We start from the raw sequence: 18,553 nt of genomic DNA on the forward strand, positions 1-18,553 counted from the left end.
CACACTAAGGGTGCACTGACATGCAGGCACACTAAGGGTCCACTGTCACACAGGCACACTAAGGGTCCACTGTCACGTGGGCACACTAAGGGTCCACCGTCACGGGGGCACACTAAGGGTCCACTGTCACGCAGGCACACTAAGGGTCCACCGTCACGGGGGCACACTAAGGGTCCACTGTCATGCGGGTACACTAAGGGTCCACTGTCATGGGGGCACACTAAGGGTCCACTGTCATGCGGGCACACTAAGGGTCCACTGTCATGCAGGCACACTAAGGGTCCACTGTCACACAGGCACACCAAGGGTCCACTGTCATGCAGGCACACTAAGGGTCTACTGTCATGCGGGCACACTAAGGGTCCACTGTCATGCAGGCACACTAAGGGTCCACTGTCACGCGGGCACACTAAGGGTCCACTGTCACGCAGGCACACTAAGGGTCCACTGTCACACAGGCACACCAAGGGTCCACTGTCATGCGGGCACACTAAGGGTCCACTGACATTCGGGCACACTAAGGGTCCACTGTCATGCGGGCACACTAAGGGTCCACTGTCATGCGGGCACACTAAGGGTCCACTGTCATGCAGGCACACTAAGGGTCCACTGTCACACAGGCACACCAAGGGTCCACTGTCATGCAGGCACACTAAGGGTCTACTGTCATGCGGGCACACTAAGGGTCCACTGTCATGCAGGCACACTAAGGGTCCACTGTCATGCGGGCACACTAAGGGTCCACTGTCACGCAGGCACACTAAGGGTCCACTGTCACACAGGCACACCAAGGGTCCACTGTCATGCGGGCACACTAAGGGTCCACTGACATTCGGGCACACTAAGGGTCCACTGTCATGCGGGCACACTAAGGGTCCACTGTCACACAGGCACACCAAGGGTCCACTGTCATGCGGGCACACTAAGGGTCCACTGACATTCGGGCACACTAAGGGTCCACTGACATGCGGGCACACTAAGGGTCCACTGACATGCGGGCACACTAAGGGTCCACTGTCATGCGGGCACACTAAGGGTCCACTGACATGCGGGCGCATTAAGGGTCCACTGACATGTGGGCACACTAAGGGTCCACTGACATGCGGGCACACTAAGGGTCCACTGTCATGCGGGCACACTAAGGGGCCACTGACATGCGGGCACACTAAAGGTCCACTGTCATGCAGGCACACTAAGGGCTGCAAATGAGTGACACCTGTCCCAGGGAGGCTCCTAGGCCCTCCCATGCTGAGATGGGCAAAGAATGCAGTTCTTAATCACCTAGCATTTGATCCACACAGCCATGGTTAGGAGAAGAGCAGCCGCCAGGCCTCTCTAGCCTCCATGCACACTGAGTGCATTCAGAAAAGCAACCAATAGTATCAACTGCTTATTAATGCCTACACTGTGTGTCACTGCGACTCATACACCAGGTGAGGTCCTTGCTACGAGACACCTTCACTACCTGGGTGGACAGCTAGGGAAAACAAGGAAGTGTTTAACAAGAAAAACACTACCCATGTGTTGGGCAGAGAAATACAGTGGAGGTGTGTTATAAACAGGGTTGGAAAGGCTACCCTAGACTGGATAGCCAGGAAAGGTATCAGTTACCGAGTCCCACGGTGAGTGCCAAAGCATCTCCAGAGTGAGTGGGTTATGATCTTTCATCACGTGTGGGCCTAAGCTAAGGGGCCTCTGTGAGACTGTGCTGGTCATGCTGGGCTCACCCAGATGGCTTCGGGATCTAGCTGGGTGTCATCTAGACCAGCGGGAATGGCATAGAAACAGAATGGAAGGTCAGTGTGGCCAGAAGCCAGTAAGGGGGTGAAGGAAGGATTATACTAGGAAGCTCGGGTATAGTTCAGTCATAGAACACTTACTTAGCATGTACAAGGCCTTGGTTCAATCCCCAGCCCCGGAAGGAAAGAGGAATAGAGGGAAGGAGGGAGGGAGGGAGGGAGGGTGAGAGGGAGGGAGGGAAGGAGGGAGGGAGGGAGGTTGGTAGATTAGTTATGAAGAGGTTAATGAATTTATATTTTATTCTGGGAATAATTGAAAGAGTTGAATTCTAGACGACACATCATTAACAATTTTAGATATTTACAGGCTTTGCTGTGGAGAGCAGAGAAGACAGGATGGGTGACAGTGAAGGAGACCTAGTAGGAGCCTGGGGCTCGTGGGGGTTGGGGGGACACAGGTCAGAGCCATGATGATGAGTTTGCTCGTAGTTTAAACATGAGCAGGAGAGGGAGCAGCAGGGCACCTCCTCAGTCTTCACCTAAATTACTGAATGGATGGTCCAGACATCTCTAGGACGGCTGGGGGTCAGGAGCATACAAGTTGTGGGAAAGCTGAGTGCTCTGTGCTGGACCCATTGGGCTAGATGGGGGTGCCTCTCTGCGGACACTGAGTCTGCAGCTGGCATTAAGTCCACAGTTTCTGAGAAGCATCTTTCTCTGCCACTTGAATCCCTGCAGTTTCCTTTCCTACACACGCATCTACACAGCCATGCTGGTGGGGGAAAGCTGCCTGTGGGTTCTGTGCCTCCCTAGAGATAAGATGTTTAGCCTCAAGAGCTAAGCAGCTGCATTTTTGTTTGTTTGTTTTGTTGGTTTTGTTGTTTGTTTGTCTGTTTGTTTTGGTGTTTTGAGGCAGGGTTTCTCTGCCTAACAGCCCTGCCTATCCTGACATTCTCTTTGTAGACCAGGCTGGCCTTGAACTCACAGAGATGTGCCTGCTTCTGCCTCTGCCTCTGCCTCCCGAGTGCTGGGATTAAAGGGGTACATCACCACACCCTCCCAGCAGCCGAAGTCCTACTGATCTTTGTTGACATTTGTGGATTTGGTTTGGTTTGGTTTCAGGCAGAGTCTCATGTGGCCCAGAGTGGCCTTGAACTCACTATACAGCTGAAGCTGGTCTTAAAATCTTGATGCCCCTGCCTCTACCTCCAAAGTGTTAGGATTACAGGTGTGTGCTACCACACCTAGTTTACAAAGTGCTGGGGGACTGGAACCAGGGCTTTGTGCATGCGAGGCAGGTACTCTACCAACTCACCTATACCCAGAGCCCTAGAGCCGTGGCATGGGAGGCAGGAAAGTGAGAGAGAGAGAGTAGTAGTTCAGGAGGCCTGGCCTGGAACCCTCCTCCTGTTCTGTCCAAGACTGCAGCCTTCTTGGACTATCAGGGCAAAGTACCCCAGGCTGGGAGCCTCATGGAAAGTCTTCTCACATTTTGGGGGCCGGGGAATGCTGTATGATAAGACTTCTTGTGGGGAGATGCAATACACGTCTACTCACCCCAGATAGGGAGCCATGACAGACCGAAGGTCAGATACCACCAAAGTTTAACTTGGTGAACCTTGAGTTTTATCGGAGCTACCTACAGGAATATGGGTGAGATGTTACAGAAATGACAAAGACAGCTGCGTCACCAATGCCCACCCCAGGGTGGGTGACAGCTCACAAATCTGAGAAGCTGAGGCACACTGCACAGCCTGCAGGCAGCTCAGAAGGTTGGGGAGTGCCCTTTCCAGGTGCCTCGTTGGTCTAAGCCTCTCCTCAGCTGGTTTCTGCTCCATTCAGGTGGTCTGGCCACTAAGCCTTCCTTCCCGAGTCTCCTTGCCTGCTCAGCTCACTCTCTCGTCTGAGGGAGACTCTTGGCTTTTGTTGCTTACTCTGGTGGGGAGGGGGTCTTGTGAGTCTGGCCAGTTTCAGGGACTTCCTGAAGCTATTTTGAGTCGTGACCTTCCTGCTTAAGGAGTTTCCCTGCAGGTTGGAATAGCTCAATAGTGGAGGAAACTCACACAAGTATGAAATCAAAGAGTGGCAGAGGAGAATTCTACTAGGGGCTCTCAGGGAAGGGTCTGTCCCAAGCCTCTCCATGGCCGGTAAACGGCATCTTCCTGTTTGCAACGGCAGACATCTTCTTTTATGTACATTTTTATGTCCCAGTTTCTCCTTCTAAGGGCATCAGTCATAGGATTAGGGCCCACCATATTGACCTCATTTTAACCTAATCACCTCTTTAATGGTCCTCTCTAAGAGCAGTCATGGGCTGAGGTATTGGGAGGGGGCTGCCCTCTTAGCATAGGAATCTAAGGGGACATAATTAAGGACACAACAGAGCTAAGTCTGCGCCCAGACACAGAGGTCCCTGAGCTGACACCCTTGTTCTAGCCCCGAGGGCTGTCAGAGAAGGTGATGCCATGCGGGTAGGAGAAGGGATGACTAGGACTTCCTGTCTACCTTCCTCTTCCTTCTTCCAGCTCTGATACAGAATTCGACGATGACAGCATCACGGGCCCCTGTGAAGAGGCTGGTGAGGAAAGGCCCCAGCTTCCAGAATGCCCACCTCCGTCAAAGCCCCTAGCCCGGCGCACCTCCCTGCAGGAGCCCCTGGCCCGGCCAGTCTCCCTACTACACCACGAGGAGCCACAAGCTATGTCTGGTGAGTCATAGGCTCCACTAGGCTTCAATCGAGGACACAGAGAGGGAGCAGGGGCCCTCAAATCCCAGGGGATGGAATCCCTGCTGAAGGAAGCCCATACGGGGGGCGGGGCGGGGCAGGGGCGGGGCGGGGGCGGGGTCAGGATCAGACTATCTCCAGAAGCTTCAGACTCACAACAGGATGATGTCTAGTAGTTCTGGGCAGCTATTGGGGGTCGCTGGCTGTCGCACATAAGGAAACCCAAGTCTCCTTGCCCTGTGACAGCCTCCTTGTGTCTCTGGGGCCCTCCAGCATTCCATAATCTCCAAGAGAAGAAAATGGGCCTGGGTGCTATGTGAGCCTAGGTAACTCAGTCTCCTAGGCCCACCTGAACATGCACCTCCCAGGGTGGCACAGGAAACATTACTGGTGTGTGAGGGGGTTAGATGAACTGCGCCCAATCTTGACCTACACTGTAATGAGGGTACTTTCTATACCTGGACCTTTTCCACAAATGACCCCTTCCCATCTCAAGGCTGACCTGAGAGGTGAGTAGTGTGGAGCTCATTCTGTGGGATATGCTATGATCTCCAGCCAATGACCAGTGTGGCCAGGGCTGGTGGTTCCACTCCCTAAGCTCAAGCCAGCTAGGAACATGCCTTTAGTGGCCAAGCTCTTGACTCAGCGACGTGTGCGCAAATCATACATCCTCCAACTTCCTGGGGACCCCTGCCCCCCCTCCCCGGGGAGAAACATGGTAAAAGAAATCTGCCACTTTAAATAGCCTGTAAGAGCTGGTGCTCAGCTTGTGCTGCAGTGCCCTCTGGTGGCCAAAAGCAGAATCTCAGGCTCATCCTCTCACCAGAGTTGGGGTTTCCTAAAAGACCCCGCCTGGGGAGACCTGAGCAAAACAAACACAGAATCATGTATAGACTTTTCCAAGCCTTGGAAACTCTGAGTTTAACCTTCAGTGTGAGCCTTTAAGAAGTAGGAAGTAGATGGCACGGTATGCGGCTAATGCCTGAGTTAGCAGGATTGCTACAAGTTTGAAGCCAGACCAACCTGCGCTCCAGGAAAGACCCTGTCTCAAAAAATGAAACAAAAATCTAAGCCTGTGCCTGTGCCTGTGCCTGTGCCTGTGCCTGTGCCTGTGCCTGTGCCTGTGCCTGTGCCTGTGCCTGAGCCGGAGCCGGAGCCTGAGCCTGAGCCTGTGCCGGAGCCGGAGCCGGAGCCGGAGCCGGAGCCTGTGCCGGAGCCAGAGCCAGAGCCAGAGCCGGAGCCTGAGCCCATGCCTGTGCCCGTGCCCAAGCCCTAGCCCGAGCCCGAGGAGATGGAAAGTCTGACTACCCTTCAGCCTTTTCTGCACTGCTCCTCTCTCCTCAGTAGAAGCTTAAGCACCTTACCCAGAAGCTGTAAATCAGAATTATGTGTTTGTCTGAAGGTTAAACAAAGCTTCTAGATTAAGAATAACAAAGCCCATTTAGGAGATAAAGACTCCAGAGAGGCAGGCCATAGTTCCGAACAGCCAGTGTCATGAAGGAAACCCGGAAATGGTTATTCTCACTGTTGAAGGGGAAAAACAAAAAACACTTTGGTTTTGTAGGTGTGCACTGACACAATTGTTCTCTATGCTTGTCTGAGTTTGTGTCTCTGCTGCCATGATAAAAACACTGACCAATGAGGGCTGGAGAGATGGCTCAGTGGTTAAGAACACTGACTGCTCTTCCAAAGGTCCTGAGTTCAATTCCCAGCAACCACGTGGTGGCTCACAACCATCTATAATGATGAGACCTGGTGCCCTCTTCTGGCCTGCAGGCAGAGCACTGTACACATAATAAATAAATATTTAAACACACACACACAGACCAAAAACAGCACGGGGAGGAAAGGGCTTAATTGGCTTACGGGTGGGTTATGGTCTGTATGTAACTGAGGGAAGCCAATGCAAAGACTCAAGACAGGAACCTGGAGGCAGGAACTGGGGCAGAGGCCATGGAGGAGCACTGCTTCCTGGCCTGCATCCTCAGCCTTCACAGCTACCGTTCATATACAGCCTAGGCCCAGCTAACAACGGCACCACCCACAGTACGCTGGGGCCCTCCTACACCAACTTGCCATTGAGAAAATACCCCCACAGACATGCCTATAGGACAAGCTGATTTCCTCTTCCCAGATATGTCTGTTTCTGTCAAGCTTGCAAAAACCTTACCTGCACAACGCTTAACTACAGAAAGCTTCTGGTTTACGTCAAATGGCTGATGTTCCTCGTACTCACCCTGGGAAAGCTCACCCCACTGTGTGATGCTCTGCCTCACCACAGCCCAGTAGCAATAGACCCAGCCGGCTACAGAGTGAACCCTCCATAGACCCAGCCAGCTACAGAGTGAACCCTCCAAAGCCCTGATGCCAAGGAAATCTTTCCTCCTTCGGTTGCTTTGCAGTGCTGTGCACCACAGTGGTGTAATAAGCCCATTACTTTCTAAAAAGCACAAAACAACCCCCCCCCCAGTGGATCTCATGGAGCTTCCAAGATGCTCACAGACATCGCTGCTTCCTGGTGGATTCAGAGCAGCCTGGGTAAGAGCCAGATATTGCTTTCCAGACACCTGGTCTGTACAGCCATGACCACAGTGGTGTTATCTGTAACAGCCCCCAAGAAAAGCCAAAGCCTTCTCTCTCCATTTCTCCTAGGCCTCCTTTTGATTTGGTTGTCTCCAGGCTTGCCCTTTTATAATACACGAGTGAAATGTAGAAAGTTAGTGGCCTCGATGGTCCTTTTCCTCTTAGTATAGTTTACCATCTCTCAGCAAGAGATCGCCAGGATTGCCTTGGCATGGCCAGGAGCCTTCCACACCCTCCAGGCTCTTCAATATCGACCCTTCCTGAGGTGAGGGTGTAAAGAGATTTAAACCTCTGTGTTATGGAAACTCCAGAAAACGCTCCCTTAAACTATCTGTGTCTTGATCAGTTGTCCCTTGTTGTGGGGGAAAAATGCCTGAGACATAAAACTTAGAAGCAGGCAAGACTCTGGCTTGCTTTGGCCAAGTGTCAGTCCCTGGCCTCTTGGCCCAGTTGCCTTTGGGCCTGTGGTGGCCCAGTATATCATGGTGGGGGAAAAACTGCTGCTCACCTGGTGGCATCTCAGAGGTGAGAAGAAAACCAGGAAGGAGCAAGGGTTCTCATGTCCCTTCAAGGCCACCTTCCCAGTGATCTAACTTCCTTCCACTAGACCCAAACCTTCAAAGCATCCACCTCCTCTCCCGGCACCCCAGCTATTAACACAGTAGCCCTTTGGGGGACATTTAAAATGCAAAGCCTAAGAACCCAGTTTAGTGGTGCATATAAATCTGTGAAAAAAGAGAGTCCCAGATCCCCACCACCGCAGAGCCAGGCTCTGTGGGTTCTAGGGCAAGACTGAGTGTCTACATTTAGCAGAAGAATCCCAACTGCTTCAATGATGCAGGTAAGAAAGGACACCTGTGCTTTGAGCATCACAGTACAGCTGCTTCCTGCTGTCATGTGACAGCAGCTAAAGATCAGGGAGAGCACTGCTAATGTGTGCCCGAAAGAATCAGATCAAAGGCGTCTGGCTCAATGCCTGCCCTTTACTCCTTTTCCCAAAGCAGGCTGTGCACTGTGAGCTCCTAAAGCACTCCCTTAAAATCAATGCAAAGTAGGGCCTGAGAGAGCACTTGCTGCTTTTGCAGAGGATCCAGGATCAGTTCCCAACACCCACATCGTGGCTCACGACTGCCTATAATGCCAGCTCCAAGGAATAGGACACACTCTTTTGGCCTCTGAGGGTACCAGGCATGCACATGGTACACAGACATGCATATGCAGGCAAATACTCATACACATTTTTAAAAAACACAAAACAAAAAAAAAAAACCCCACACACAGAGTTAATCAATACACACAGAGCACTAGCTGGAGAGAAGGGAGCCAGCTGTGCTGTTGACACTGCTCAATAAATAATTGCTATAAACGCTACTTAGAAACTTCTTTTGCCAGATGTGGGTGTGCACACCTGTAATCCCAGCAGTAAGCAGAGGGAGGAGAGCTGCTGCTAGCCTGAGGTCATCCTGGTCAGCACAGCCAGACCCAGGCCAGCCAGGGCTACACAGTGAGACCTCAGAAAACACAAAGGACTTTAAAGGGGAGAGAGACAGAGACAGAGAGACAGAGAGAGAGAGAGAGAGAGAGAGAGAGAGAGAGAGAGAGAGAGAGAGAGAGAGAGAGAGAGAGAGAGAGAGAGGCTGTTTCTTTTGCTAAAAAGTGCTGACTGCAGAGGGGGCAGAAAGACTGAAAGAGCCACAGGGCCAGGGAGTTTGCTGTGAGATCCTTTCTCCTAGTCCTGTCAGGTGATACACTCATAAGTGTCACCAACATGACAAGCTGAGCAAGGACATCAACAATAGACATGCCAAAGTGGAGCGGAGAAAGAACATGTGGCCTCACCCCTACACAAAGAACTAGAGTCAACTAAGGAATGCTGAGAGTGGGCGAAGAACATGATTGCCCAGTACCAAATGGTCATCCCTGAGACCTGTATAATACGCATATGTGTATTATACAGGCAGAACAGATTATATTTAGGAATCTATATGTATATGTGCATATATATTATTTGTGCATGTAACAACAATTAATGAAAAAAGCAAGAGGCCATGACTTTGAAGAGAGCAAGGAGAGGTATATGGAAAGATCCAGAGAAAGAAAGGGAAGAGAGGACTGACATAATTATAATCTCAAAATTAAAAGAAACACTGCTACTCCTCACTTGGGCCCACAGGGTACTATAGAGCAAGGTAAACATCTGGCCTTTATGCTTGAATTTGCATGCATTTTTGTCCAAGCTTTGGGCCAGATCCCTGCATGTTGACCACTTCAGGACCATCTGTGTCACCCACCCTCCAAGGCAAAAGGCCTAAGGATGAAAGTGACCCTGGCTTTACTTTTAGCCTTTATCATGTCCTGTTTGGAGTCCAAAAGGAAGCCTGTCAGTTCCTGGTCATTGTCCTAACTCTACAGTCACCTTTTCGATTCCAGAGCAGCAGAGAGGAGCAGGGGTTACCGGTGGTGAGGTCACACATGGCCTATCCCCAGGCAACTATGACCACCAACCGGGCGTGGCTTGTCCTCTCCAGCACTGACTGCTTCCAGTCACTCTGCAGAGTCAGACAGAGCACTGATTAGCCAGACCGCACTTTGACTTTGACCTCTTGCCACCTGACCCAGATCTTTGCCTGTTAAACCAGAGCTCACCTCAGTGTTCCGAAGATGGGCTCAAAGCCTTGCTTTCTGCCCCTGTAGTGATGTTGCTTAAAACATCCCTGCATTTTCAACCATAACTACCACTCATTTTCCCGGGGACAAGCTTGACATGTGGGAACCTCTCCGGGGTAAACCACCATGGCGAGGGTACTTAGAGGAGGAAGGGGTTTATTTGGGCTTCCGGCTCTAGAGGGCTGAGAGTCCAGCCTAGCAGCGGGTAGCCAGAACAAGCAGCTGAGAGCTCACACCTTCAGTGGCAAACACAAAGCAGAAAGTGAACTGAAAGTAGGGTGGGGCTATATATTCACAAAGCCCATCCCCCTCAGTGACACACTTCTGCCAGCAAGGCCACTAACTAGGGACCATGTGTTCAAATACCTGAGACACCTGAGCCTATGAGGTTATTTCTCAATCAAGCCACCAGCCATGGAGTCAGGCCTCTGACCTATGACACCAGTTGTATTATGACCTCACTATTGTCCTTGCCATGGTAAACTTGTGCCTGGGTGCCCTGTTGTCACCACTGGTGCATCTGAGCCATCGGGTCCACTATCCCACAGAGTTTAAAGCCGGGACCCCAAGGAGCCGAAGAACCTTGTCCTGAGAAAGGAAGCCTAAGGTAGTGGCTGGCATGGTCAGCTCACAGGACCAGGGGGTGAGGTGCGGGAGCCCTCACTGGAGAGGTCTTGGATTCAGAGAGTTCTGTGTTCAAACCTCCCCTGTCCATACTCCCACACTCAGACCCCTCCCGGGGGTATCTTTTCCCCCATACCTCCCAGTTCTACCTCCTGCCCCTCAGATGTGCACCCTGCCCCTCCCTCCTCTGACTATGATGGCAGCACAGGGTCCCACACCTGTTCTCAGGCTCAGACCGTCCAGTGCCTGTGCTCAAGGGTTAGCCAGGCAGAGGGGAAGTACCCAGGATGCTGCAGGCCTGCTTCCATTGGACCCCAACCTTCCAGAGTCAGTCCTCACCTCCTACTCTCCTGAGCAGGGCTATACAGTGCACTCCAGGCCAGGTGGGCTGTGAGCCTCCCACGACTCTCCCATCCACCACCACCACCCCTCACCATAGGAGTGCAAGTGAGCAGTCGCACCCGAAAGGCAAAGTGACTAGTGTGGCGTTGGAAACAGCACATTACGGGTAGTATTGTGCCCCCTGCAATTACATACGTGTGCCTCTACAACCAGAATTTGTTTTTTGTCTGTTTGGTTTTTGGTTTCATTCTGGTTTTGTTTTTGGGATTCTAATTTAATTACAACACTTTCCCTTTCCCTTTCCTCCCTTCAAACCCTCCTATATATCCAACCTGGATATTCTTTGAACTCATGGCCCTTTTTTCATTGTTATTGTATGCATATATGTATTTATACGTACAGTCCTAAATACAGCCTGTTGCCTTTGTGTGATGTTACTTGTACATTTTCAGGGCTGACCGTTTAGCACTGGAGAGCCATTTGATGTGCTCTTCCCTGGGGAGGACACCTTCCCCACTCCCAGCTTTTTGGGTTTCAGGGACCAAACTCAGGCTAGCTGCTGAACCATCTCCCCAGACCCCTGTATAAGTATTTGATGAAGGAGGAGGGAGGGAAGGAGGGAGGGAAGGAGGGAGGGAAGGAGGGAGGAAGAGAGGGGGGGGAAGTGGGATGGGGCTCAGCAAAGTTCACTGTGATAAGAGGAAGTGTCTCAGTCCATCCTAAGGGTTTGCCTTCTAACTTTTGATGAGTAAGCCATAGGTGACAAATTCCTCCCCTGCACAATGAACAGACAGCTAACCCCCATCTTCCCGGCCCCTTTCTGTTTGTTCTCCACCATAGCTCTGCAACGGGCCCACAGCCTCCAGTCCCCAGCCCCAAGCAAATACCAGAGCTGGAGAAGAGAGTTCCAGTCCAGTGAGTCATGAGGTCGGGGGAGGAGGGGGGCTGGGGGGGGCTGGGCAGTGGTTCTCACTCCTTACATGGTGTCTCTCTGCCATAGCCTGGGATAGGAGGGCAAGAAAAACTATTAGCTTGACTTGATTTCTACCGCTGACTAGAAGTGTCGCCAAGGAATTTGGGGCCTCCCCATGCCCCTCCCTCTCCTCTGGCATCCCAGGGCCGTAAGATTCTATCTTTTCAGCAGACCAGAGCCCTAGCAGTCATGAGCTCCAAGCTTGAAATGAGAAAGAGAGAGCTGAGAGCCAGGTGCTTGGTTCCGTCCCAGGAAATGGACTAGAATCCCCCCCCCACCCCCCGCTTTGGTTCCATGTTATTGTGACCAAGGCATAAAGGTAGCCGCTTACACTAGAATATGAACTAGAAATATGAGTGTGAGTGCATTCACACCTGTAGTCATGCGTGTGTGTGTGTGTGTGTGTGTGTGTGTGTGTGTGTATGTGTGTCTGTGTGTGCACACACAGAGTTTGTTTCCTCAGAACAGATCTTGTCCTGTCTCCTGGGTGAGTTTCAGAGCTCCCACAAGTGGCATAGAGCCAGTGCACACACAGCAAACAGAAATCTTCCAGAATTCTTGAGAGAGAAGCTGAGACTCCATCCTGCTTTGAGCCCCTCCCCTTCTTCTTCCCCTCTGCCTTGTACCCACATTTCTTCTGCCTCACTCTGTCCAAGGCTGACCCAGGATGGCCTTGGGCAGCATCCCTAACTCTCTCCCCTTCTGAGTCAGTATGATTCCTGGTCAGTGAGTCATTTCCTACCAACCCCCAGACTCACCGCCTCTCACTGTGTCTGCCTGGGACAAGAGCCAGCTCTGGAGCTAGACCATGCTTGGGCACCTGGGAGCGAGCTAAGATGACAAGCCTAAATCATCTGAACTCCCTCAGGGACCAAATGTGAGAGGACAGAGGGAGCTAAGGTTTCCTAGAATCTTCCCACCCGATGCCTAGCACCTCAGAAGCATTATGGTCCTGCTGTCGGGCCAGTCTTCCTGGGTGCTCAGGCCATGCCAACATTTCTGGGTATCACCAGTGTCAGGGGCCTAGTCAGTCCTTAGCAAGCTCCCAGCATGAGCTGAGATAGAGTGCAAACAGCAGGGAAAAACGAGACAGAATTCCACCACTCAAAGTTAAGGTTTGGTGACAAACAGACCGACCTGGAGACGTCAATGTTGTTATTAATGAATATAGACTTCTGGTCTTAAGCCCAGAGAAACGCTGGGTGTGGACAGGGATTGAGCCTGTCATTTCTATGGCCTCGCAAGGTCTGCAAGGTCTGGTCCAAAGGAGTTTTTGTTTGTGTGTGAGAGGGAGGAAGTTTGGAAGCTGGTTGGATTAGGCGCAATGAAACAGCATATTGGTTCGAATTTGCGAGCTGCCGCCCCTAGAGGGCGCTCCAAGACTTTGAGAAGGCTGAGTCCTTCATGGCTAGAAAGCTGTGGCACCTGCAATCTCTGTCACCCTGACAATCCCCAAAGTCACGGACCACTTCGCCCCAGAGGTTTATCAGTCAACAGGATATAGAACATAGGCACCCTCTCCAAGCTGAGCATGCTTAGAGTGACCTCCACCATCCGCCGGGGAAAAGGCTACCACTACCAAAAGGACAAAGAGGAGGCAGCATAAGGAACTGCTCCAGGCGACACAGAGGCTGTCATCCTGTCCCAGGCCTGCTTCTCAACCCTTTACACACACACACACACACACACACACACACACACACACACACACCCTTCAGCACCCAGACCCTATGCCCCACAGAGGAGAAAGTAGCATGGCTGGGTCATCCCAGAGTTCCCCCATCAAACATAGGAAAACAGGATTGAAGTAGACCAAGAATGAGCTCCAAAGCCCAGAGTTAGAGAAACCCTGGCTGGGGTGGGTATCCCACTCCCTGTGAGACAGATCGAGGGGCTAGCGCTTACCTTTGCTGGGTAGTTTATGTGCAAGAGGAGAGACATGGGTGTGAATCATGCTAAGTGAGCATTTGTCTGCATGGTGGTGTGTACCTTTCGGAGAAGGACCCTGGAGGTAAGTAATTTGCTCATGTCAGCTGTAAACGTGAACAGATTGGGGTCCTGGGGGTCCCCTGTACCATCCTGTAGAGGTGCTTAAAGGCACCATCAGTCTCACAGGAGCAATGTCCCATCTCTCAGCTCCTCACTGGTCCTATTTTCCCCTCCTGGAGTCATGCTTGGCCTTTGGGCAATGACTTGGCCCAAGGACAAAGACAGGGAAGAGACTGGGTCTCCATGCCTCCCTTTCTCAGGCCCTCCACAAGTTCTGGCTTTAAGATGCTGGATAAGGACGCCATGACTGGAGATTCCATAGCCAGGCCTGGGATGAGAGCAGAGGGCAGCAGCTTCTGGGTCACGATCTTATAACTCCTGAGCCCTTGCTGTCTTAAGTTTGTGTCTCAAGGTATTGCCAGGTCCCCTGTGACTCCTCAGAGGAACAAAGGGACAATCTGTGAAGCTGAGGGGACTTTTGAGGCTACTTAAGGAGCCTGATTCAGCGGATGGCAGGGAGAAGAGAGTGAGGGGGCGAGGAAGAGGGGGAGAAGGAATTTGGCAGGAATTTAGTAACTGGGGGCAGGACAACAGCTGACTCACAAGTATTGCCTTTTTAGGCTGGAGCCATTATGTTGTGGGCTGAGATGGGGGTGCAGGTGGTGGGCTGGAGGCCAGTGCCTCCCCTTTGTCAGCTCCTGGAAGCTAATGGCCTTTCTCCCAGGATCTCTCTGTTGCCCACCTTCATGGCAGCTGTGTTCCCCCAGCTACTGTTTCCCTTAGGGATGTCCTGGGGCAGGGGTGGCGTACCCTATGAGAACTCACAGACCCCCTGTGTACAGCAGCCATCATTTTAGAGTCCATGCCTGGTATGCACTGCTGAACATGTTAGCCTTTGTGTGAAGAGGGCAAAAAACATACTGAAAGTCTACCGGTGTCCCCCAAAAGATGTGTGGGGCTCTTTTGGGGTGGCAGTAGGTTAGGCTTGGCTTTTCTTTCAGACACAGAGATCCTTGACTCCATGTCATTAAGTTCCTTGAATTTGTTCAGAGTAAAAAAAGTATAGTTTGAGTGCCTGAGCAGGGGCCTATCACCTAGAGCTTTGGGTAAACTGAGGCCCAGGAATTGTATTGAACTAAGAAGGAAGCTAGAACACCAACGGGAAATCTTGAGTGGGCTACCTGAGCCAGTTGAAGCAGGAAGTTGGGGTACTAGGTGAGAGAATAAACTAGGGAGACATACAGTCCCAGGATGTGGTAAGGAATGCGGCCACAGGTCCAGTGGCTTGTGACCACCACCTGAGGCTGAAGGACAGAGTATGCCCATGAAAGGCTGTGTGCTTTTTCTGAATCTACCTGAGTACACATTATCTGAAATGCTCCATCCTGGAGATAAAATAATTGATATCTCAGATTTAGGGTTACTAAGTTGGAGGGGGAGGTGTATAAAGGGACAGGAAGTGCCTGCATATGTGAGCCTGAATGACCTCCCAGGCTACGCTATAGAATACTGATCTTACAAGACAAGATTTCAGCTGCCCACAGATGAGAACTGGGCTCCTCCCCAGAGGTCAGGCACGCTCCTTTCTCATGCATCTCTGAACAGACACAGAGCTTCCTGCCCCTTCCCTGAGCCACATTAGTTTGGCAAGGACCCATCAATTCTGTGTGATTTGAACCATTGATATGGGTGTAACCCCCCTCCCTTGGGTTCTGATAAAATCTTAAGCTAACCACCTTTGTCTGAGAGTCCCTCCGGGGCACACGCGTGAGAGAAAGAGCACACTTCATTAGGACCAAGCATCTAGCCTGTCCGTGCCCACAGCTAATGGTCTGACATCTTGTGGGAAGAAACCTCAGATGGTTTATTGACGGAGAGATTTAGTGCAATCCCAGCTCCTGACCACCTCGGCTTCAGGGAAGTGTTTAGCAGTAAGTGTCTGTCTGCAAGAAGCACTCTGTTGGGTGTGGTCTGCTAGGGAACAATCTTACAGAAGTCTGAGTCGCTGACTTGCGTGACTTCTCCTCCAGGGCCCTGCTGCCCAGTCCCAAGCTGTGGCCACCATGGACTTCTGAGTCCATCCCAGCATCTTCCTTCCTAAAACTGAGGATCCGCCACCATCTCCTCTCTTTATGCAAAAACAAGGCAGTAATGGAATATGTTCCTTCCTTGATAGGTTCAACATCCATGAAGCAAAGAACACCATCGCCTCCAAAGGAGCCTCCTCCTCCTCCTCCTCCTCACCCTCCTCCTCTTCCTCCTCCATCTTTGCCATCCTCATCTTCCCTGCCGCCATGTTCATTTTCTTCAGCCAGTGTACCTGGGCACACCACAGATAATCCCTCCCCTCCTCAGGTAAGTGCCCTCTAGGGCCCTGCACAGGAGATGGGAAAGCCATCTTAGGCTCCTCCTGTGAAAGAATCAGTCCACCTCCCAAGGGGTCATGAGGCCCAGGTTGAGAACCACTATTTTAGAGTGTATTTATGGACTGCAGGTAGATGCCAGCAAGTTCCAGACAACCACTTAGAACAAAGAGTGGCCTTTCTAAGACTTCCTTCTGACTGGGTATCTAAGAGCAGGAGAAGAGAAGGAAGTGGCATGTACAGTTGACACTTACCTTCTCCTAGAATAAACGCTAGGAGCTTTAAGTAACCGGTATTTCTGCCCATTCCCCTCCCCCCCCCATAGGTGCCAGCTTACAACCTCCACTCCCCACAAGTCTCCAGAGGTGATCTCAGCCCCACTCCAATCTACCTCAGACGTGCCCGGGCTCAAGGGATTGCAAAGGAAATTCCCCTCTATCTGCCTCATGGTTCCATGTTGGAGAACACGAAATACTCTCCGGTGAGCCCTGGTGAAGACCTCAGAAGCCCAGAGGGCTGCCAGGAAGCACAGGCTCTTGGGAGCACCAAAACCATGCCCATAGAGTCCCACCTTATTGCAGGGAAGGGCCAGAATTTGCCCAGTCAAAACCCAGGAGTGAGTGAGAGTCCCCTGAGGGAACAGACATGTGGCCCAGAGACGTCCAGAGAAAGGAAGCTGGACTTGAAGAAATTGGTCCTCACCCAAGAGCAGAAGACCGAGCTGCTAGACTGGAATGGCTCTACCCCTGCGCACAAGGTGGCGGAGCAGTTCTCCCAGGAAAGTGCTGAGAATGGCAGAGGCCACAGCCTGAAACCCATCTGCTCCCCGACCCTCTGTCAGGCAGTGAAAGAGAAGCTGCTATCCCAGAGGAGGACCCAAGGGGAGATGCAAACCCCAGCTGTCAAGAGAGAAGTGCGTCCACCCAAGTCCCCCCTGAAGGCCATGGCAAATGTCATCCTAAGGTCCTGGCTCCCCAATTCTGAAGGTGGAAAGAAGTCCTGCCCCAAACCAGAGTCAAAAACTTTGCCTCGAGGTCAGCAGCATGCCTTCACTCGTTCCTTTAGCTTCCGGAAACCCGGTTCCAATAAAGACGGGGACCAGCCATCTCCAGGGAGACACATGGCCAAAATGGCTTCTGCCTTCTTCTCTCTGGCATCTCCAACATCCAAGGCTGCCCAGGCCTCAGACCATAGCCTTCCTGAATCCATCCGCCGCACCCAGAGTTTGTCCTCTCGTCCAAGCAAGATGTTCTTTGAAACCACATCCCCTCCGCCCCGCAACAAGATTGAAGATGTCCCCACGCTCCTGGAGAAAGTGAGTTTGCAGGATGCCACTCACGCTCCAAAGACAGGAGCCCCCAGTATTTCATGCCCCGGCCACAAAGATAAATCCTTTGTCCAGGAGTGCAAACAAAGAAAGGACATCGGAGACTTCTTTTATAGCCCCAGGGGGTCACCTGGTAACAGAGTCCCATCCTTGGAGAAACTAGTACAGTCCTTTGGCAGCGGCTCCGTGGGGCAGGTGGCACATCCTTCCTCCACAGGGCAAGATGCACGTAAGTGGCTTTCCTAGTGGTCTAGTCAAGTTCATGCTGGGCAGCTAGTGGTCTCGCTGGATTAACAGCCAGACACTGCACTTTGATTTGCTTCTCCAATTCATTCTGACAGAAGTGGGAAAAGGTGGGACTGGTGAGATGGCTCGGCTGGCCTTAAAGGCTCTTGCCGCCAGGCCTGATGACCTGAGTTCCATCCTCAGAACCCACATGGTGGAAAGAGGGAACAGACTCCCCCAAGTTGTTCTATGACTGCCACACGTGTGCCTCCCTCCCCCAGTACACAAAGAAATGGATGTAACTGAAAAAAAAAAAGGTTTAAGGAAATTTGAAAATTTTGTATGAGAAATCTGAAAAAAAAAGTAAATTATGTTACACAAATTAACAATCCTACCAGTTTCCTTCTATGTGACTATGTGAACATTTTTACCGAGATGTACATACAATTGTATGTTTTTTAAAAATCAACTTTATATTCCAGGTATTATACAAATTACCACAGGTTTCATAAATGTCATTTAAAAGAATGTCCTATTTAATAAGCCATTACTTGATTGTTTAATTTATAAGTATATATGTAATATATATTTATATATACATATACAAATATATTTGTAGATGAATGTATTTATACCATATGGATGGTGCTGGTTGGACATTTGTACACATGTACCTTTTTGTTTCCTTTGAATTACTTACCACTTTTCTGTATGTTTGATTACCAATGAAAATAGAGACATTTTATATTTCAATCTGATTGTTGCTAATTATTTAATCAATATATCAAAGACTTAGAGTAATCAAACAGTACGGAAATATCTAACAAAAAACAGAATGTGTTATTGTTTCTGCACCTTGCCAAAATTTAGTATATTTCTTTAGGGGTAGTTTAAACACATACATGATATCTTTTTTTAAAAAATATGGATATGTGGGCAGGGCTGGAGAGATGGCTCAGAGGTTAAGAGCACTGACTGTTCTTCCAGGGGTTCTGA

The 18,553-nt window shown here is 50.9% G+C and overlaps 1 protein-coding gene and 1 long non-coding RNA gene across 10 annotated transcripts in view; one reads left to right on the forward strand and one right to left on the reverse strand.

Annotated features, from left to right (window-relative positions):
• The window catches only part of MICAL2 (microtubule associated monooxygenase, calponin and LIM domain containing 2), a 198,852-nt gene that overhangs the window by 147,023 nt on the left and 33,276 nt on the right, over nucleotides 1-18,553 (forward strand). For all 9 annotated transcript variants that reach the window (XM_084772980.1, XM_084772981.1, XM_084772982.1 and 6 more), the window contains 4 exons: nucleotides 4,265-4,446; nucleotides 11,521-11,595; nucleotides 15,819-15,997; nucleotides 16,331-17,561. In XM_084772980.1, the coding sequence (XP_084629106.1) occupies nucleotides 4,265-4,446; nucleotides 11,521-11,595; nucleotides 15,819-15,997; nucleotides 16,331-17,561 (1,667 nt within the window). The remainder of the gene's footprint in view (nucleotides 1-4,264; nucleotides 4,447-11,520; nucleotides 11,596-15,818; nucleotides 15,998-16,330; nucleotides 17,562-18,553) is intronic.
• The window catches only part of LOC311592514, a 256,851-nt gene that overhangs the window by 60,891 nt on the left and 177,407 nt on the right, over nucleotides 1-18,553 (reverse strand). The gene's annotated exons all lie outside the window — the stretch shown is intronic.

Source organism: Acomys minous, assembly GCF_964271855.1.
Source record: "Acomys minous genome assembly, chromosome: 2".
NCBI lineage: Eukaryota > Metazoa > Chordata > Mammalia > Rodentia > Muridae > Acomys > Acomys minous.